At 42.1% G+C, this 23,800-nt stretch overlaps 1 protein-coding gene across 8 annotated transcripts in view; it reads right to left on the reverse strand.

The window, feature by feature from the left end:
- Positions 1–23,800, reverse strand: part of LOC145413381 (uncharacterized) — a 1,646,837-nt gene that overhangs the window by 160,241 nt on the left and 1,462,796 nt on the right. For all 8 annotated transcript variants that reach the window (XM_080283066.1, XM_080283067.1, XM_080283065.1 and 5 more), the window contains one exon: positions 13,301–14,467. In XM_080283066.1, the coding sequence (XP_080139192.1) occupies positions 13,301–14,467 (1,167 nt within the window). The remainder of the gene's footprint in view (positions 1–13,300; positions 14,468–23,800) is intronic.

Genomic DNA, 23,800 nt, shown 5'->3' on the forward strand with positions numbered 1-23,800 from the left:
GAGTACCCACTAATGTTTAATAATATCCAGCTCAATCCTGCATCATCCTTGAACATGCTTGGGGTGTCATTCTCTTGGGACTCATGTTGGAAAGATAATCTTAATCTCTTGTAAAATCTGCTTCCAAGAGATTAGGTGTGCTAAGCTGACTCCGTACCTTCTTTACCCCTGCACAGTTGTTGACTTTATACATGGGTTTTATTCATCCCTGTGTAAAGTACAACTGTCATATGTGGGGAGACCCCCCACATACAGCTCTTCTCAATAGTGTAGAGTCATTAACTCTCTTCCTCTTACTGGCTCCCTTCAGCTTCTGTCTCTTCACCGCACTGTTGCATGATTATCTCTTTTCTATCGCTACTTCAATGGTCACTGCTCCTCTGAGCTGTCTGCTTGCAACCCTCCACCGCTAAGATGGGCACGTAGCACCTGTCTAGCAACAAACTTTCATCCCTTTTTTGTTCAACTTTCTAATGCAAGAGTTAACCGTTACTCCCAGTCCTTCATTTATGCAACAGGGAAAGTCTGGAACTGTCTCCCTCTGTCTGTATTTCCTACTTCCTGTGATCTCCAGTCTTTCAAATGCAGTGTGTTCAGGCATCTCGAAATGAACGGATCTTGAATTTGGCTCTCTTTTGTATTGTTTTTTTTTTTCCTTGGAAGGTTTATGGGCTCTTAGCCTTTGGTTCTTTCTTTCTTGCATTAAAAAAAAAAAGATTCAAGAGTAGACTTTTTTATTTTTATTTTTAACGGGCATTAGTATGGTAACCACTGGACATAATGAGCATGAGATATACATTTTCGGGTGTGTAAATTCAAGCTCTTGAAATCTGTAAGAAAATAATTACAATCCGAGAGAGTCGAGAAATTTGGCCGTAGATAGATGCTCCGAGAATTTTGCGGTCTTTAGGGGTTAAATGCATTCACATTATCCAGTTCCTCACTATCCAGCTTCACTGTGTATTCAGTGACTACATTTCTCTCGAAGACCACACCATTACTCATCCCACATTCACTTTTAGATTCTAGCTCTTACATGCTCCCCCAAACTCATTTACAAGCTTTACAGTTCCCTTTTGTTTTCATTTCAATCCTCGGCTGCATATTGCTTTCTGGAATTGCCAATCAGTAGACTGCGTCACACATTCTAGAAGAGCCACCTGAAATATTGTGAACTTTTCGGCCAATTTTAGTGTCCACTGCATGCTTATGCTTCATGAGTGGGTTGCGAATCGTCAGTGAGGAGTGTAAACTTTGTCTGAATAAAATGTTATAATGTTTGGCTAGGTAAAAATGGGTCAAAACACATGATGAAAACGTGATTTTTTAAACCAGTTTTCTCCCGCCACAGACATATGTTTTGGGCTGCTGCAGCATAGAGGTTAACAATACAGTATCATCTGCAAACAACAGAACAGGAAGTTTCGAAATGTTGACATCTCTCATTAGGGATGCTCCAACATAGGGCCTACACTGCCCTACCTTTTACGAGTTTTGTTGAGAAAGTATCCGACTTTAAGCTTTAAAAAAACATATAAGATAGCTACCCTGTTGAACTAGGATACTAATCCCTTTCAAGATAGGTCTCTTCTTACTTGACACACATAGCCCAGCATTCTTTCTAAACCCTGAAACATTTTTCAAAGTCGGATTTCTGTATCTCCTGCAGATGCTTCATCGCATTCGTCATGATCTTTTCTCTCGTTTCAAACCGGTAACTCTTTAGCGGAGTTCTGAGCTTTGGAAATAATCAAAGTCGCATGGAGTAATGTCTGGTGAGTAGGGAGCCTGCTTGACCTGCGGGATGTTGTGCTTGGCCAAAAATTCATGAATCAGTTGAGAAGAATCGGTACGGGCTTGGTCGTGGTGCAGCTTCCAACTTACTGCTTTCCAGAGGTGTGTTCTCTTCCGCTGAACTGCGTCACGAAGATGACAGATTACGTCGAGGTAGTAATGTCTGTTGACAGTGTGACCTACTGGTGCATATTGGTAATGAACAACACCAAGGTAGTTAAAGAAAACAGTCAAACATGCGAGTGCAGTTCACCTTGCTGTGGACCTGTCGTGCGTTTTTGGCCGAGGCGACCCTGCATACTTCCAATGGAACGACTGTGGTTTGGTTTTTGGGTCGTACTCGTACATCCAAGTCTCTTCTCCAGTGACAACAGTCTTCAGAAAGTCTGGATCATGATTTGCACACTCCATGTCTTGAACAACGTTCATATGAGAGAAGAGATCATGAGGAATGTGACAAAGCATCTGCAGAAGATAGCCTACTGAAAACCGACTTTGAAAAATGTTTGAGGCAGTGGAAAGAACGCTGGGCTACGTGTGTCAAGTCAGAAGGTTCCTGTTTTGAGGGTGATTAGTGTCCTAGCTCAACAGGTTAGCTATTTATTTTTTCAGAGCCTAAGGTTGGATACTTTCTGAACTGACCTCATACCTTTTTTAAGACCTCATCCATTTACAAATTGAAAAACCAAGGTACATGACACATCCCTGTTTCAATCCAACGTTCAGATTTAAAAAAAAAACTCACTCAGTTAACCATCCACACACACTGCAGCCCTAGTGCCCTCATACATATCCTTCACGGCATTCAACAGCTTCCCATTTACTCCATATAATTTTAATATTTGCCACATTTTTTTTTTGTCCATCCACTCTGTCATATGCTTTCTCCAAATCCATGAAGGCAGTATACAACTTTTTTCCCTTCTTATAAACTTTTCCACTAAACACCTTACAATGAATATCTGATCTACACAACCTCTTCCTTGCCTAAGACCTCCCTATTCCTAATCCAACCAACTCCTCTCTTATTTCCCTAACTCTGTGGCGGGGGGGACACAATCTGGCCGCACTATGGGGTGGTACTACTACTACTCTGCGGCCAGGTTGTGTTAGGAAAAATACCGTCACCGCATTCCCTGCGTGTCGTAAAAGGCGACTAAAAGGGGCGGGGTGAGGGGACTAGGGACCCCCTCGTCTGTTTTTTAGTTCCTAAAAAGAGACAGGCCAGAGAAAGGGATGGGGGATGGAGTTATCCCCGTACCCTGAGGATTGGGTCTATGAATGTGTGTGGATGTAGTACGACTGAGGCTAAAAGGGAGGAGGTTGGAAGAATGTTTGTGAGAAGAAAGTTGGATGTGTTAGCTTTGAGTGAAACGAAGATGAAAGGGAAGGGTGAGTCTATGTTTGGAAGTGTGAATGGAAGATTATCAGGTGTTGATAGAGGAAGGGCAAGAGAAGGTGTGGCCTAGTTAGTGAGTCCGGAAGTACAGCAGTGTGTGATTGAATGGAAGGAGGTGTCATCGAGACTGATGTGGGTGAAAGTGAAATTTGAACGTGAGTTGCGGGTGTTTGTGAGTGCATATGGGTCTGGTAGTGAAAGGGATGTTAATTGAGATGGATGCAGTAAGGAAGAGATTGGCAGAGTATTTAGAAAGATTGTTAAATGTAGAGGAGGAAAGGGTGGCTGAGATTGTGGCGGATGGAAGGGTGCAAGGAATAAATGTGTTGGGAGAGTTGAATGATTCTTTGATCACGAAGGAGGAAGTGGAGAAGGCAGTAAAGGAAATGAAAACAGGGAAAGCTGCAGGTATGGATGGGTGTGCTGTGGAATGCCTGAAGGGTGGTGGAGTGACTATTGTTGACTGGTTAGTAAGATTGTTGAATGTGTGCTTTGTGAAAGGTATGGTGCCAGTTGACTGGGCAAGTGCTTGTGTGGTCCCGTTGTATAAAGGCAAGGGTGATAAGTATGAATGTACTAGCTTTAGAGGTATAAGTCTGTTGAGTGTTGTAGGTAAGGTTTATGGCAGAGTGTTAATTATGAGAGTTAGAGAGGGTACAGAGGGAGTGATTGGTGATGAGCAGTGTGGCTTTGGGAAAGGAAGGGGATGCATGGATCAGTTGTTTGCTGTAAGACAAGTGTGTGAAAAGTATTTAGCGAAAGGCAAGGATGTGTTTTGGGCATTCATGGATTTAGAGAAAGCATATGATAGAACTGATAGGGAGGCTTTATGGACTGTATGGACTTGATGGTAGGTTACTAAAAGGGGTGAAAAGTTTTTATGTAAATAGTAGAGCATGTGTAAGAGTGGGAAATGCTGTGAGTGATTGGTTTCCCGTGAGAGTGGGGCTGCGACAGAGATGTGTGATGTCGCCTTAGTTGTTTAATATTTACATGGATGGTGTTGTAAGGGAGGTGAATGCAAGAGTTTTAGGCGGAGGTCTGAGTCTGATGAATGGTGATGGTGGAGAATGGAATCTGAAGCAGCTACTGTTTGCAGAGGATACTGCACTGGTGGCTGATTCAGAGGAAAGATTGAGACAGTTGGTAGAGGAGTTTGGAAGGGTGTATGAAAGGAGGAAATTGAAAGTAAATGAGAATAAGAGTAAAGTGATGAAGTGTACGAGGTTGGTAGATGGTAGGGGGATGAATATAGTTCTGAATGGTGAGTTGCTTGAGGAGGTAGAGTGTTTTAAATATCTAGGGTCACGTGTTGCTGTGGATGGAAGAATTGATGCAGAAGTGAAGTTTAGAATAAATGAAGTAGGAAAGGTGCTGGGAGGAATGAAAAAAGTGTTTAGATGTCGTTCGCTTAGAATGGATGTAAAGAGAAGGCTGTATGAGGGTGTTGTGGTACCGACTGCGTTATATGGGGCTGAAACATGGAATATGGGTGTAGCAGAGAGGAAAAGTTTGAATGTAATGAAGATGAGGTGTCTCAGGAGTATGTGTGGAGTGACTCGTATGGATCGAGTGCGAAATGATGAAGTGCGAAGAAGAGCTGGAGTTATTCGGGAGATGGCTGGTAGAGTTGAGCAGAGGGTGTTGCGATGGTTTGGGCATATGGAGAGAATGGATAATGAGCGATTGGTGAAAAAGATAACTAGATCTGATGTGAGAGGTGTAAGGCTGAGAGGAAGACCACGAATAGGATGGATGGACAGCGTGAAGAGAGCGCTGGATGTGAAAAGGATGTCTGTTGAACAAGGTAGAGTGGCTGTGCGTGACGGAAATAAATGGAGAGAAATTGTGAATGAATAAGTGATGACGCAGCACTGAGAGGATATTCTCCCCCATTTGGTCTGATCAGCTAGTCAGGTCAGGTGCGGGTAAGGGGATGGGTCTGTTATGATGTGGCAGGGGTAAACCAGTTCTGCTGTCGGGCCCTGCTGCGGATGTCACTGATTGCATTGCGCAGTTGACCCTTGTGCGGTGTGGTGCGGTGAGGATCTGTCCGTTCTCCCCTTTGGGGCTAAGATGCGAATGAATGTGTTTGAATGGATGAGTAAATGGGGAGTGTGTCGTCCTGTCTCGGCTACCTCCCTTTCCTTGGGGGAACCAGCCTAGGTATATATATAGATAGATAGATTACACTAAAAAGACAAATGCTTCTGCGATTACCACACACTTCTTTTTTCCCTTTTTCCTTCGCACATTATACCTGATATTCAATATTCCAGGACCCTACATTCCTCCCAAGCCAGTCTGCACATCTTTCGTGTTCATTCTACTACTGTCTGCCGCCCGTGTTTTATTATTTCACCACACACTCCATCAACTCCTCGGACTTTCCCATTTTGACTTTCGTCACTGCTTTCACTACTTCCAGTCTACTGTCTCTTCTTCCCTTCTCGTCTCTCTTTTTCCCAGCCATTTCCCAGCCACTTATACTCTTGTTACTTTCATTCTCTATCTTTAACGATTCCTTAAAATGTTCTCTCCACCTGCTCACCTTTTCTCCCTTCTCCACCAGCATTCTGACATTTTTATCTGTCACTCCCCTACTACCTTCTTTATCACCCTGTCTTACTCTCTTAACCTCCTTGCAGAACCTTTTCTTACATTCCCTCCTTTTTACACTCAAATTCCTTACAAACTCCACATCCACCCTCTCCTTAGTCTTACTTATCTTTTCACCTCTCTCCTCTTCTCTACATGTAACTCTCTATTCAGTCTCTCAACTTACTCCATGCCTGTTCTTCCTATACTCTCATTATATGCTTTATTCTTTTGTGCTACAGCTTCATTTCACCATGCTATTCCTTGCACCCTCTTTCATCTTCTCTACATCCCACACACCTCCTCATATGCTACACATACAGTATTTCCTATTTGAATACCTAGCATGCACCTTCCACCTCTCTCATCTGTTCCAAATCATACTTATCCAATCGCTCCTCCACTTCTCCCTTATATTTTGCCTTTTTTTCATCCTCGTGCAACTTCTCTACCCTATTTGTATGGACCGCTTCCTCCTGTGCTTCTCTCCTTCTACTAATCCAGCACATTTGTATTCTGTCATCCACACTCGAATAATCAATCACTGCTTTTCAGTCTTTTAGCTCAGCACCGACCCTTCTCACCACGTGCCATGTAATTTTGTGCCCAAAGTGGGTATTGGCGATCATCAATGCCCTCCCCACACAAATGTCCACTAGAGCACTATGTGTACCATTCTCATCCACTTCTGCAGACACACCCCACTCACCAACTACTCCATCCACTTTCACATTCCCTACCTTTCCATTCATATTATCTCCAGTCAAAAACACTCTCACTCCTCTCAGACTTTTTCGTGCGTGCCTCCACATTTGCCCAGAACTCGTCTTTCACTCTCCTTGCACGGTCTTCTATCGGTGCATATACACATACAATCACCCACGCTTGTATTCCTACATTCAGTCGTACCTACACAATCTGTGAACCAACTGATCCATACACTCTTATATTCTCCTTCCATCTCTTGCACACAACAATACATACACCCTCCTTTGCCCTCTCATTCTCACCCGCTCCTGCCATATACCCAATCCATACTCCCACTCTCTCACACTCTCGTCTCTCCTTTTAGTCTGTCAATCCACATATGTTCACGTTTGCATCTTCAAGCACCTGGACAATCTCTCTCACTTTCACCTCATCATCTGCATCCCTCACATTCCAAGTTATCATCCTCATCATGTCTTATCCAGTCCATGGTAATCATCTGTAGGTCTGTCCAGGTCCGAGGTATTTTGTCTGTTTATTTAGTTGTTTTCTGGGAAGGGGCACTAATCCTCCACTAACCCACTACAACCAAGTAAATACACATGCACTCACACACATTCTCTCCCCCCCCCTCTCTCTCTCTCTCTCTCTCTCTTTCTTTCTTTTGAACACCTTTGAACTGACTTACAATATATGAAGTGATGGGGAGGATCCAAGTAAGCACACTGGCGGTCAAAAGTTCTATCCTGATCCCAGACACAGCATAAATCTCTACCGAGTTTCGAACAGTGGTGCTTCGGGAGGAGGGGGATGCGAGGTGCCGGAGTGGCAGGAGACAGGGTCAGAGGGACGGATACCACCAATGGGATGGTAAGTGACCCATATTGCCATGATCCCAAAATGATTCACTGATAAGGCTGGGTTGTGATACTGATGACTTACAATAATATGAGTATGGTCAAGTATTCCATGAGACTGTGAGAGTACGTGACTGTCAGCCTTGGAACTCTTGTAGTGATTTTCAGCCACTGAAGTTCGGTGGTGGAGGAAACGGACAGAACGAAGTGATGTTAAGCAGATTATAGTAATATCCCAGACTACTACTAACTTCGATAAAAATAAATAGCTCTGGTTATTTTGTTGTATTGCCCTGTTTATCCATCCCTTTCTCTTACATCTCGATCTCTATTCCACCCATTCTCACCCTTCCTGACAACCTCCTACCTCTTTCCTTCCCCTTCCTTACCCTCTTCGCCCATTTTCGTTCTTCCTACCTACTTACTCCCTCCCCTGAGGGTCCATGGACCTCGTGTTTAGATCCAGTGCTATATGTGATCAAAAATACAGGGACAGCCAACTGGTGATCTAAAAAACAGTAGTAGTGGAAAGTTTCCCTTTACTACGGTTACCACGACATTCATTGCATAAAATATTATCTAGAGACAGTCTAACCAGCTTTATTAGTAGCCTTTTGATTATCAGAAAACATACTCATTTTCCAAACCTTTCCTTATTCATTGCACGAATGTCTGTCTGTCTGTCTGTCTGTCTGTCTGTCTGTCTGTCTCTCTGTTTATATATATATATATATATATATATATTATCATCCGGACCTTCATTCCCACCCAACGGCAGGGTGGGGAGTAGCAACGTTCAGGCAGCCCAAGTCTGCCCAGTCCAATGGGCCATGCTTCCATTCAATCTTAATTCAAGCCCCCGGAATCCTGGCTCTACCTGATACGCCAAAAACATTCACCATATTCTGTAGCTTCAAGTAAACGTATCACTCCGATAGGGTTACATACTCGTATATATATATATATATATATATATATATATATATATATATATATATATATATATATACAGAGAGAGAGAGAGAGAGAGAGAGAGAGTTGTTTTGAATGTAGAGGAGAGCGGCAGTGGAAGATGGTTTTACCAGTGTCATCGTGCAATATAATCAACAATGAACTATGAATAGTCTAAGACTACAGTACCAACTATTGCATTATAATGTATTCACTGTAGAAATAGCAGAGAGGCAAGGCAATGCGATGAGTGAAAGGAAGAGTGCAAACGATCCTGAGCATTACCCTGCGTGGCCGTATCAAAATTGCCCTCCTCACAGGTGTCTCTGTCAGGACTGTGAATCGATGGATTCGTCGGTGGCAAATGGAGGGCTCGGTGAAGACAAAACCTCGCAGTGAAAGACCTCGAGTTCTCATTCGCCAAAATCGCCCATATAGCGGACATGATAAACGAGTAGTCAAAGTTTTCAGCAGTTCAGGTTATGCGGACATTACAGCTTCCCTGCGATCAGCGGACGAGGAGAAGACGCATTCACGAGATGGGCGTTTACTGTTACAGGACGGCCAAGAAATAAAAACTCTTTCAAGCCAATGAAGGGTGTAGACTAGGCTTTGCTCTACAATATTAAGGAGCAGACGTAGATTTTTTGAACAGTAATATTTACTGATGAGAAATGCTTCACGTCGGTGGAAGCAGGGGCTCCAACGTGCTGGAGACCAGTAAACATAAGTATGAGATGAAAAACATACGGAAGGGCAAAAGTGGGCGGGTGAACCTATCATTTGGGGGATAGAATGGACCTGGAGAATTGACGAAAATAGAAGGAAGCTTTACAGAGCAAAAATACATTGACTTGTTAGAAAACGTTTTATTACCATCCGCGCGAAATACGGCAATCCCACTTCCTCATCCTATTAGACTTGTTCACGACAGGAGTCCTGTGTACTGTATATGTGCACAATGTTAAAGGATTGGTTAAATCAACACCCGGAAGTGGAAGTCCTCGATTGGCCCTCAAAGGGTTGTGATCTAAACTCAATCGAGATTTATGGGCCAGTACGTGCAAGGACTGGGACGTGAGTGAAGAGAAAAGTATTCAAGCTGTAGAACGTAAAGCCCTTGAGGTTTGGGAGTCTGTGAGGAACCGTCCAAATATTTGTCATAATTTAGTGGCGTCCCTACCCAGAGGGTTTTGATGAAGTTGTTCAAGCTCAAGGTTGCTGGACCTACCTTGTATTGATGTGTTTGCATCATTTGAATGCTTGATTATGTAATTTTCTTCGATTCCGTGTGAGATAGCTTTCATAATGAAAGTAATACCGTATGTATTCTATATGTATATACTGTAGGCAATGATTTACCAAAAGCCTGGTATTATGTTTATGTCAATATCACCCTTATGTTTCCTAGGGTTACCATAAATTAGTGTAATTATATATGAATGTTTTTCTTATACAGTCAAAATGAGTTACTTGTATATGTAAATAGTAATGTTCCTAATCTATATCATAAATACACTAACTACTTTACTGTGTGTCATTAGTAGTGTTTGATTTATATAAAAGCGTTTGTGTTTCAGTTTTCTCTAAATTAAAATTTGCCGATATATTTTCTAAATTATCCCGAGCACCTTCTCCCGAAACTGATTGAAATGATACAGGCTTTTGCCATAAGATTCAAAATAACGGTGGTATACCTGTAAGTGTGGTATGAATTATAACCTTATTAAAGACAGAAATGTATGACCATAATATACACTGAAAAGTTTAATATCAAATGATAACTAAGACTGGCCCCTCTACAAAGAAACCAAAGAATCACAGTTATGCGAACGATGATTTAAAAAATGAAATACAAACTGACTGCTTCAACGCTGCGAGGATTGAGAAACATGGTAGTACTAACCATGATTCTCTTAATCACCTTTTAAAAAATTATGTCTCGCAGAGTATGTAGTTACCTGTATATCATCATGTTCATATTTATTGATTTAGTATAACCTCATCAGTGAATCATATTGAGATCATGGCAATATTGGTTACTTGTCATCCCATGGATCTGGACACTGAATCCCTCCCTCTGACCCCGTCTCCTGCCACCCCGGCACCTCGCATCCCCTTCCTCCCGAAGCATCGTTGTTCGAACCTCAGTTGGTAGAGGTTCATGTTGTGACTGGGATCAGGACAGCTTTTGACCGCCAGTGTACACCTACTACATAATGTAGCTATTACAATATACTGCGACTGCAGAGCTGTACTGTATAGATGCCTTGTAATCTAACTGTACTCATGATTTAGATCATCACCGTCATCATCCATTCCCAAATTCACATGTTCAAATACTGTATTATAGGGATATCTAGAGCAAGGCTCTGTAACCTCTTGGGAACAAGAGGAGATGAAGAAAGGTAGCTATAAGTACAGCAGTCCCCACTTTCCTGTTCTGTATAAGGTATATGGCTACTTGGAATGTAAGCATCGGCGAGTAAGGTTGAAATATCCTTCCTCCATGCAATGCAAAAGGCAAAACCAGCTTCCACTCCCTCATTCTAGCTTCTTTTATCTGCTGTGCTGTTTATTGCATGCAAGGAATAAGTAGGTGATATTCATAATCCCCTACTTCCAAGGATACCCAGCAAAACCTAGATCAGGTTCACATCTCCCTCCATACTGAAATACTCCAACACCAAATCTCACACGTCTTTTAATACTGTAGGTTTATTTGTAACTGTGAGGGCTTTATTGTGGCTCAGAACATGAAAGTATGCATGCATTGAATATAACTGTTTTTACAGTTCAGTAGATTATCAACACTGGGGACTAAGCCTGAGAGAGATGAGAGATATATTACTGAAAAATACTGATTTTTTTTTAGGCTGTACAGTCTTTTTCCCCCTTGGTCAGGCAATGTCTACTGTACACAAATGCTGCGAATACAACATTAAGAGCAACAGTTAATAAATAAACCAAAATCAATAAATGATAAATAAATAAAAATAAACAAATATGCTCTACAGCATGTAAGGCAAACAGTAGAAGGAACATGCATGGGGATAGTGAAGTGGGCACTGACTTAACTTGGTGGATATGTAGGGATAAAAAAAAAGTGTGAGTTATTAGATGTGAGTAGGTACAGGAAAAGCTGAGTTAGGTGAGTATGCGAGGGAAGAGGATGAAGGTGGATGTGAGAGGTTAGGTGAATATGAGTGTAAGGATAAGGTCAAGGAAAGTATGAGGAAGAGGCCATGAAGTGTGTGACGGTAAAGTAAAAGAAAATGCGCAAGGGTGTAATGAAACTGAGTGTGTATGGTGTACTGTACATATGAGTATGTGAAGATAACGGAAAGGCTAGTGCATGAAATGAAGCTGAGTATACTGTTTAGGGGAGGTAAAAGTGAATGTGTAATGATAAGAACAATGGTAATAGATGAAGCTTATGAGGATGTAGGTGTAAGGGGGCATGGTAAGAAGGATCATGAAAAAGAGGATGTGATTTGAAAAAAAGATGCATGAGTGATGAATGTGATATATGACAGTAGTGTACTTCTGAAGTTAGGTGTTGTTTATTAAAAGAGGAGTCCCATATTTAGGGAAAACCATGTTAAATTCTTTAGTTTGAGGGCAACTCAGTATTTCATTCTGGCTATTGGTAATAATTTTCTTTAGCTGAGGACGGAGCTCAAGTAATCAAAGTGCCAAACTAAGTGTTAACCTTGAGCTGTGAGCAAGAAGTGAGAGGTCAGATAGAAAATGGAGTATTGAGATAGACATTGTTCATCAGTGAGAACTGTATAGTACTGCAATTGCAAATTATAGTAAATGTGTAATTTACGTACGGAGTAAGAGAAAAATTATGACTGAAAAAGAATGAGAAAGAGGTGAAGACTGGAAGGTCATGAAATTGAGTAACAGAGGATGGACAGTGTGAAAAGGATGAGTAAGAAGTGGAGGAAGGTGGACTATCTACTGAAAAAATCGAAGTGATACAATGTGGATAATGCTGTGATGTGGGTAGTGAGGGAATGAGAAATGACTGGTGAAGGTGAACATTTGACCCACTCAGATCATCAGCCTTCACCTCCCGTGAACACCTTGCCCCTGACACTCACACAGGAGACGGGGTCGGGGAACACACACTGCCCTCGAAATGCTCCCAGGCCACTTTTTAAAACCTAAGGAAGGATCCCACATACCTGCCTGAAGCTCCCATTTGCAGTATTACAATACTCAAACTTTTTTTCTATGCAGTCCTGTGCTGTCTTCATTTATCCAAAGATAAAGTTCCATTATATTATAGTGCTCTAGAAATGTGTGATTTATTCTGGGATAAGACTACAGCTACTGTATACACAGAATGATGCTTGAGTTATGTAGTTTAGCAGTTAGCTGGATTCAGCATGGTTGTGATGTGCCTTCCTTAAGATTAAAGAATGGTAATTCGAGAGATGTCAGCAGAAAGAAATGTTCATGCAGTAAGAGTCAGGGTGTAGTGGCTCAAGCTATTTCGGTATGTACACAACTTGTACAAACAAGTGTTAATTTGTTGCACTGTCTTCTAAGGAATGAGGTGCGATCAAGTTATTTGCTGTAATGTGGATTTTCATAAATCGCTTTCTATAAAATGTCTTTCTAGGCTAATTATAGTGGATTAAACAAGAGATAAGAATAGTATTTACAATTAAATTTAAAGAGATAGATCATGGCAACACTGAGGTGTTGCAGTTTATATTGTCAGAAGTCATAACCATGCATATGCCTGTCTAATCATCTTGCATTGCCACTTTCAAACATTTGATTAATAACACTATTCTTGCATTACCTTTCTTAAATGACACAAACTTTATAAATTTAATTTCTTTTTTACTGACTGCTCTATGGGCAAGTTTGTTGTGATGATTACAGTCAGCTCAGTTCATGATCTTACCTCAGAGTTGAAAAGTAAACAAAAGAATGAGGATAACAGCCATGGCAGAGAGAAAGCACAGCCACTTACTCATCCTCCCAGGGGCAGATGTCGGTCACCTTCTGTGGTGGATTATCTTCCCATGGCGCCACCACACTGCTGGCCATCTTTGGGGAAGTAGGTTTACTGCCACCTTCACTGGGACACAGTAGCTTTCCTGGGTCTTGTGGAGACTCTGGCCGTGTGTGTTGTTGGCCTGTGCTGCCGCTGCTGGTGGTGCTACCACTACCACTGCTGAAGGTTGTGGCCACTGGCTGAGCCCCTGGTGATGTACTGCCTGCTGGAGATGATGTGATGGGGAGGCCATACTGTCCAGGTAAGTGACCTGACTTTACAGTGTAATCTATTTTAATGCGTCGAGGTTCACTGTGGCTGGATGATGAACAAGTTGAAGAAGGAGATGAAGTGCCCTCACTGGCCACACCAGGGCGACCTTCAGCCACAGGGAGACTCATTGGCTTCTCACTGCTGCTGCAACTTACACTAGGGTAGTTTTCCTTTGACTTTGGTGTTTCTTCTTCCCTTCCTATACTGTCCTCACTTGGATGCCTGACATGCTGCCTGCCACTTGTACTCTGATATTCACTGCATGAAAGTTCTTCATCAGCCTCCTTCCAAGGGCAAACTTGGATTGAAACAATTCTTTCACAAATTGGTCTAGCTGCAGCCTTACCAACCTGGTGCAAAGGTTTGACAGGTACTGGAGCTGCTGCTGGTTCCCACCCTGTTGTTTCTGGGGATGAACTTGTTGATGATTTTTTGATGGGTTCACTTGCCTCCCATGGGACAACATCCACATCAATTGACTTTGATTTCTCTGTAGAACGATTAGGCAGCTCTTGGGATTCCCATGGGCAAATGGCAGCTGAAGGCTGCCCTTCTATGAGCTCTGCACCTAGACTAGGTGCCACAGAGACTGACCCCTGACGCTTAGGTAAAGAACTAACATCAACAGACTTAGAGCGATCCGGTCGCACTTTAGGGTAAGTCAGTCTCTCTTCTGGCATCTTAGCTGGTTGTGGGTGTGGCTGTGACTGTGGTTGTGGCTGTTGTTGTGGCTGAGGCTGGTGAGTGCGAGGAGGAGGTGGTTCAATGGCCTCCCAGGGGCAAATGTTGTGGGTAGGGGGTTCCCAGGGACATACTGCATTGCTTATGCTTGGCTCCAGGCTCGGTGCAAGGGTCTGTCGCTCAGCACAGCTGCAGAGAGGGTCACTAGTTTTAATAGCACATCATACCATATTTGGCATATCTGCAGACTATTTCAACATACAGTACTATAGGCACTAAACTTCAGGCATAGAATAAGCACACACAGTATACAGTATTTAAATGCTATTTTCGCACAAAGTGTTCTACTGGTGCAAGAATGTGCACAATATGAAATATTAGCCAGCCACTTAAATCATTAATCATCACAGTTTCCGGGCTTAACATAATGCTTCCATTATTATTATCTCTTCATATAAACATTACTGTACACACACACACACACACACACACACACACACACACACACACACACACACAGATATATATATATATATATATATATATATATATATACTAGTCCTTGCCTGCAAAAATTTGCAGGACTAACTAATAGTCTTCCCATCACAAATGTTTGGAAACATTATTATCTTTGTTTCCATAACGTTGTTGAGCCCACAACGACAAATTGTGGCCAGAAAGTCGGAAATCATTACTGAATCTACAATGACCAATTCTGACCAAAAAGTCGAAAAATTATTTTCGCATATTTTGCATGTAGCAACTTCTGACTATTTTGCGCTGTTCCACTGTGCACAATTGCCAAAATTTGGGGAGGTATTTTTCTGACACTCCCTGGAATTATCCTGACCTAATGCAAAAAGAATTAGGTCAATATCTATTACCGTTCTGGGGAATGAAATTATCAGATGCACAGACATGCATACACAGCTTCATTGTATTATATGAAATATATATATATATATATATATATATATATATATATATATATATATATATATATATATATATATATATATATATATACATACAGTAATACCTCATTTATCGAGAAGTGTTCATTATCAGATACTGGACCTTGGGTATATTAAACTGTTATCCGAATTTACTTGTTATTATCCGGATGTAAAAGTCCCCGATATTTTCAGCTGGCCAGCTGACATGTTAAAACATTCGGTTTTGTGGCTCCTGGGCTCGAGCCGTGAGCGGAAAATAGGCTGTAACCCACAACCAGAGCTAAAATGTCCGTCCACCCATGTACTGAATGGTCAAATTCGTATGCTGGTCCAATCACTCCCAGGAAACCTCCAACACCAGAGTAATATGACCGTAACCCTCAACTGTGTAAAAACGTCCGTACGCATCCCCAACGAATGTCCAAAGTCATGCAGCCAGCGGGCTAAGTTTTTCCAACCGCTAATATGCATTGAACGCAGACCACAAACCGCGAGTACGTGTTCGGTGACAGTGGCTCTCCGCTTCTCTACCGAACATCCAAACTTAGCTGGTCACCAGGAGTTTTGTTTCCGAATGGCCACCATGCGTTTAACAGACCACAAGCCATGAGTAATTGTACCGTACAGTAAAAGTGTCTGTCCGCCTCGTTACAGAGGGGTGAAAATCCTGCCCACAGCCTTGCTTCTCACTTGCTTCCGTCCCTCCTCCATACCCTCCTGTCCGCCCCCTCACTCCCTCTGTCCCTCCCCTCTTTTGCATTGATAGGATTGACTCATGAGTTTTTGTTTTTATTTTTTTTTGTAAATTATTCAAATCCTCCCCTCTTTTGCACTGATAGCACTGACTCATGTTTTTATTTTTATTTTTTTTTTCAGTTTATTCAAATACTATTGGTCATTTCGAAATTTCGAAGTGACAGAGAGAAAGCTCATGAAATTCAGCATCTAGACATTCCTTAACTCTTGAAAGGTGCCAGCAGAATTTTGCATGAGAATGATGGGAAGTAATATGAAGGTAAGTTTTACTCGAACACTATATATTTTCACTGCATTTCTGTACTTTTACTCATCAGTTTTCTGTTTTTTTCTTAGCCTATCTTATGTTATAAACACCAGCGAAGATGAAGGTATACCATTTATAACAATTCAACCAATTTCCAGCGGCATATCTGGCCATGGAATTTTTTGTGGCCCAGGAGCAGTTATCACTGGTGTCAGATAACTGATTTTCCAACCGTATTGAGGTTTTTGTGGGTTTATTGTTTATGCCTTGTTTCCTTGGTGTTTAGCAACAATATGGATAATCCTGTGTGTGTTTCGATGTCTGAATATGCAAGATTGACCCGAAAACAGTGCCAAAAATAGGAAGGATACTGTACAATTACTTCCACTTCTAACGAGTACAGAGGGTGGTGTGTTTGGTGAAAAGTGGCACCACTGTGTTTGTTTACATCGTAGTAATAGTCAGTTAATGGGCAGACCAGGCAGAGCTTCCCCTCCGCTACAGTGTCTACGACCCACAGAAACAATGTTCTATCAAGTCATACTCTGTCTGCAAATACAAGTGTTTGCCACGTATGAATAGTGGAAGGTAAAGAGAAAAACGAATAGTAATGCCATTAGATCCCGTTGTTTCTCTGACAGGAGATAACTGTGAGGCGAGGTGGAACGGAGGCGAGGTGGAACGGAAGACAGGGGGGACAGGTGGTGGTGGCGCATGTATCGGAACTTTGTCGTGTTTCATTTAGAATGATGAAGGGTGTGATTATACAGATGTTCTGGGGTGATCTGTAACTCCGTATGCAGTAACGAGTATTGGACGAATTTTGGAGTCTTAATGTAATCATACAATGTATTTTGCATAAAGCGCGGTGGTTGGATTTTACCACTCAGGTGCTGGTGCACCAATGTTGCTTACGTTTACTTGGACGCTCCAGCAGCACTCAACCTTTATCCTACCGTAGGTCCAGCTTATCCTTGGCTGTGTTATACTGTATAAGCCTGTATGATGACACGGTGCATAAAACACTCCTTATTTTATATATAAAATGGCATTGTTCACTGTATTACTTAATATTTCTATTGGTTGAAAACGAGGATCTCATTCAGAGTGTTGGGAGGTGAAATTGTGTTCAGTGGTTAGAGTTGTCACCAAACCCACGACTTTAGCTGCTATCTTGGCATGAGTGTGAATAAATTAGTGATGTGTATTACCAGAATCCCTGCACAAACACACGTAGACTATACGCGATTTTACACTCTCCCAGTAGCACCACGCCACCGATCTATTTTGTGTAGCCGTGGTCACATACTATAACCTTGTGTTATAATGGCAGACAACGGACAGACATGCATTGTAAAGGAAATATTGCTCCCTCTGGATCAAGTGTGAGAGTGCAGACACACGATTAAACAGTGTAATGTGTCTGGAGCTAAGAAGGGCCTGAATGTGCAATACTTGTATAAAAACTAATGTATGAATGTTTAAAGAGAATAATTATAATATACGATGATCAATGTTTGTGGATGTTGTGTCACAGCTATCCAGACAAATTGAAATAGCACCTCGAAGAAAGCGACATCGTTAGTAGACTGAACATCCATAACATCGTTATTCCAATTATTATAATACAAGATATGTAGCCTGTTCATTATGCAAATACAGTATCTCATTTTCTCCGCGTGATCCATCAGTATGATGACTGCACAACATTTTCGCACAACAAGCCACTATCTTTCCAGCACTCAAAGTAGCTATAATCCTATGCAACAGGACATCTACTTATGCCATGGTTTGCGAATGTAATGATTGTTTTTTTCTCCCAATAAAACAGACTGGATGATGCACAACATGGCATGACCGTTGTGTCACATGCATAATCATGAGTCATTCATGGTCACCCTGGTTCAGCCACAAAAATGTTATAGCAGTTGAGTCGCACACTCACCAGACTCAGGTGAACCACGTTTCAAGAGACCGGATATCATACCATCTAACATTTATGCTCAACTACAGTTGTTCACCACATTGTATGATTAAATTAAGACTCCAAAATTCGTCCAATACTCGTTACTGCATACGGAGTTACAGATCACCTCGGAACATTTGTATAATCACACCCTTCATCATTCTAAATGAAACACGACAAAGTTTTGATACATGCCCCACCACCACCTGTCCCCCCTCTCCGCCGTTCCACCTCGCCTCACAGTCATCTCCTGTCAGAGAAACAATGGAATCCAGTGGCATTACTATTCGTTTTTCTCCTTCCACTATACATACGTGACAAACACTTGTATTTGCAGAGTATGATTTGACAGAACATTGTTTCTGTGGGTATTAGATACTGTAGCGGAGGGGAAGCTCTGCCTGGCCTGCCCATTCACTTACTATTACTACGATGTAAACAAACACAGTTGTGCCACATTTCACCAAACACACCAGTCGCTGTAGTCGTTAGAAGTGGAGGTAACTCTACACACAATTGTGTATAGGTAGGGTGTTTCTGGTTTTCAATCTTTTTTTTTTTTTTTTTTCATGGTTTTCTTGGTGTTCAGCATTTTTGGATATTGCTATGTGTGTTTTGATGTATAAATATGCCTGAATGATGGGAAAGCACTGGAAAAGTAAGCAGAGGTTGTGTACAAATAGGTTAGGTATAGGTTGGAGGTTGGGTATAGGTAGTGACTGTAGGTGAATACGGTTCATTATCCGGACTTTGCCACTATCAGGACATGCCTTTGGCTCTATTACATCGAATAATTGAGGGACTACCGAGTTTTTGTTATATATATATATATATATATATATATATATATATATATATATATATATATACCCATCATTAAATCCTACATTGCCCCATGAGGAACGTAGAAGCCTGGGGCTAGGCAGCTGTCCAGACATTTAGGATGAGAGTGACCATGAGCAATCAACCCCAATCATCCCTTGGATATAAACCTTCACCAGCTCAATCCGACTGGAGCGCAATAATTACCCACTAAACCACCAGGCGCCAAAATTTGGTTATATGGTTACTACCCAGCGTAGTAAATGGTTTCTTGGTGTACAGGAAGCCATTTGGCTTGCCACTAAGTGTAGAGTCACCCACAGGCAGAAGGAAGAGCAAAGAATGAAGGAAGACAGAAGAGGATGGAAGGAAAGAAGAATGGAGGCGAGGAAAGGGCAGACACCTGACAGCAGCACTACATCGAGTGAGTGGATGGTGAGTGCCCCCACCTACCACATACATATACAAAACATGATATATATATATATATATATATATATATATATATATATATATATATATATATATATATATATATATATATATAGCCTCTGTGGTACAGTGGTAAAGTGTGCGTTTTCGTACGCTGAAGAACGAGGGTTTGCGCCCCGCCTGGGTAATAAACTTTGGGAGCGTTCTTCAGGCCACGTACAGCATTGGCGGACACACGGGGTGCTGTGGTTGAACCAGTGTCGCTTACTATAAAGTATGCTTACACCCAGTCGCCTTGCGCGGGCCGATTACACTTGGTTCACAGACTACACACACATCCAAAGCCACTCCAACAATACAATTACACTTGCAAGCACTTCTCATCCTACATACAATCTCTACTAGACAGCCTAAGCCACTTGGTAGAGATACATTGGCCGTATCGTTCCCACTTCGGTCGGGATAGGCCGGTCCTGCAGTGGACACACAAACGGCTGATGAGATGATATATATATATATATATATATATATATATATATATATATATATATATATATATATATATATATATTGCCAGACGCCTTAATCCCGTTAGGGATGCCCAGAAACAAATCGCCTCCATGTCGCCCTGTTCCCTGCCTTTTCATTGCCCTGCTCCTAGCTTACACACCCCTGTCTGCCTCTCCACTCCATCCCTCCATCTCATCCTTGGCTTCCCCCTCCCTCTCCCCCCAGGTTCACTCACATACACTCTCCTCATCAGTCTCTCACTCTCCATCTTCTCCACATGTCCATATATATATATATATATATATATATATATATATATATATATATATATATATATATATATATATATATATATATTTATATATATACTGCCAGATGCTTTAATCCCGCAAGTGGTGGACACAAATCGCCTTCATGTCGGCCTGTCCCCCACCATTTCTCTGCCCTGCTCCCAGCTCACACACCCAACTCTTATATACCTCGTCACTCCATCCCTCCATTTCATCCTTGGCCTTCCCCTCTCTCTCCCTCCCTCCACCTCACTTACATACATTCTCCTTATCAGTCTCTCGGTCTCCATCCTCTCCACATGGCCAAATCATCTCAGTGTGTTTCTCCTAATGCTTACTATCACATCCACATCCACACCACAGTGCTCCTTCAATTCCTCATTTGTCAGACTCTCTCTCCATGTAACTGTACATGCTCCTGTCAAATAACTCATTTCTACTACTCTCACTCGTGACTTGTGACCCTCCAACAAGGTCCAAGCTTCACTTCCATACGTTAGAGTTGGTATCACAATACTGTCATACAGTAACTTTTTCACTTCCACGCTCACTTCCTTATTTCTTATTACTGCCTTCAAGGAACCAACAACCTTTCTTCCTTGTTGTACCCTTTCAAGCACTTCACCCTCTAAACTTCCATCCTTACTCATCACACTACCCACGTACTTAAACGCACTTACATGTTCCATTTCCTCCTCATCCAACCTCACTGTGCATTCACTGACTTCACCTCTGTCGAAGACCATAACTTTACTCTTCCCTACATTCACCTTTAGATTCCATTTCTTACACACTCTCCCAGACTCATCCACCAAGCCGTGCAGCTCCCCTTTGTCTTCACTTAACAAAACAGTATCATCTGCAAAGAACAATACAGGTAGTTTCCAAACACCTGCCCTCTCATTAGGGCTGCTCCAACGTCCACTGCCCTACCTTGTATCTCTCTTATAACCTCATCCATATACAGATTGAACAACCACAGAGACATGACACATCCCTGTTTCAATCCTACCTTCGAATAGAAAATTTCACTTAGTTCACTATCCATACGCACTGCCGCCTTATCACCCTCATTCAAACTCTTCGCGGCATTCAACAACTTCCCATTTACTCCACATATTCTTTAAACATTCCACAATCCTTGTCTATCCGCCCTGTAATATCTATCTATCTATCTATTGCCAGACGCCTCAATCCCGTTTGGGGTGGCCACAAACAAATCGCCTCCAAGTCGCTCTGTCCCCTGCCATTTCACTGCCCTGCTCCCAACTCACACCCCCCTCTCTCATATACCTCTCCACTCCATCCCTCCATCTCATCCTCGGCCTCCCCCTCCCTCTTCCCCCCTCCACCTCACTCACATACACTCTCTTCGTCAGTCTTTCACCCTCCATCCTCTCCACATGGCCAAACCACCTCAGTGTGTTCCTCATAACACTTCCTATCACATCCACATCCACACCACAACGCTCCTTTATATCCTCATTCGTCAGCCTGTCTCTCCACGTGACTCCACAGGCTCCTCTTAAATAACTCATTTCCACTGCTCTCACTCTTGACTTGTGTCCTTCCAACAATGTCCAAGCTTCACTTCCGTACGTTAGAGTTGGTATCACAATACTGTCATGTTGTAATTTTTTCACTTCCATGCTCACTTCCCTGTAGGAACCAGCAACCTTTCTTCCCTGCTGTACCCTTTCAAGCACTTCACCCTCCAAACCTCCATCCTTACTCATCACACTACCCAAATACTTAAACGTACTCACATTTTCCAATTCCTCACCATCTAACCTCGCTGTACATTCACTAACTTCACCTCTCTCAAAGACCATCACTTTACTCTTCCCTACATTCACCTTTAGGTTCCGTTTCTTACACACTCTCTCAAACTCATCCACCAAGCCTTGCAGCTCCCTTTCGTCTTCACTCAACAACACAGTATCATCTGCAAACAACAGTACAGGGAGTTTCCAAACACTATCCTCTCTCACCAGGGCCACTCCAACATCCACTACCCTACCTTGTACCTCTTTTATTACCCCATCCATGTACAGATTGAACAACCATGGAGACATGACACATCCCTGTTTCAAACCAACTTTCAAAGAGAAAAATTCACTTAGTTCACCCTGTAATATGCTTTCTCCAAATCCATGAAAGCCGCATACAACTTCTTTTCCTTCTCTAGAAACTTTTCCACTAAAGACCTAAGAATGAATATCTGATCTACACAACCTCTTCCTTTCCTAAAACGTCTCTATTCATCTCCAACTAATTCCTCTGTTATTTCCCTGACTCTGTCAATAAGTATCTTACCATATACTTTTCATAGTATACCAAAAAGACAAATGCCCCTATTATTACCACACACTTCTTTTTCCCCTTTTCCTTTGTACAGGGGAATAATTATACCTCATTTTCAATCCTCCGGGACTCTACCTTCCTGCTAGGCCAATCTGCACATCTTCTATATTCATTCTACTACTAGCTCTTCCCCATGCTTCAGAATTTCACCACACACTTCATCAATTCCTGGGGGTTTCCCCACATTGACTTTCTTCATTGCTTCCACAACTTCCAGCCAACTTATTTCTTCCTCTTTTCTCATATCCCTCCATCTCCCAGCCATTCCTCAGCCACCATTACTTGCATTACTTTCATTCTCTATATTCGGCTATTCCCTAAAGTGCTCTCTCCATCTGCTCACTTTTTCCCCCTTCTCCACTAATAATCTACCATTTTGATCTTTCCCTCCCCGACTAACTTCTCTGACAACCTGTCTAACTCACTTTACCTGTTTCTAGAACATTTTCTTACGTTCCCTCCACTTTCCACTCTAACTCCTTCCAAAGTCCTCATCCACTCTCATCATAGTCTCTCTTACTAATCATTTTACCTCTCTTTTCCTCTCAGCACACAACTCTCTCCCGTCTCTCAATTTCTTCCACACCCCTGTTTCTCATCCACTCACTTTATGCTTTCTTCTTTTGTGCCACAGCCTGTTTTACCTCTTCATTCCACTATGCTGTTTCTTGCACCCCCTTTCGTCTTCCCTTCTCCCCACACATCACCTCACATGCTGCACAGGTTTCTTCTGTGAATATGTTGCGCACACCTTCCATGTCCCCCAGCTACTCCAGTCTATATTTCCCCAGTCGCTATGCCACTCCTCTTATATTCTGCCTTTTTTTCCATCCTCTTGTAGCCTTTCCACCCTCCTGGTAGGAACTACTTTCTCCATTCCTTCGTTTCTTCTATTCATCCATTTCATTTGAACCTTGATTCTCACCACGACCAAGTGGTGGTCAGAAAATCCACTCCCCCAACCTCTATATGCTCTTGCATCCATTACACACCTTCTCATCCTGTCATCCACACACATATAATCATTGCCTTCCGTTCATTTAGTTCACCACCCACCCTTCTTATCACTTGCCACGTATACCTGTTGATCAGTTTGTGTCTGAAAATGGTACTGGCTATCACCAACCTCTTCCCGGCACTGCCATTCTCAGTATATATATATATATATATATATATATA

Source organism: Coenobita brevimanus, chromosome 96, assembly GCF_032717465.1.
Source record: "Coenobita brevimanus isolate Jiangsu-jjx chromosome 96, ASM3271746v2, whole genome shotgun sequence".
Taxonomy (NCBI): domain Eukaryota; kingdom Metazoa; phylum Arthropoda; class Malacostraca; order Decapoda; family Coenobitidae; genus Coenobita; species Coenobita brevimanus.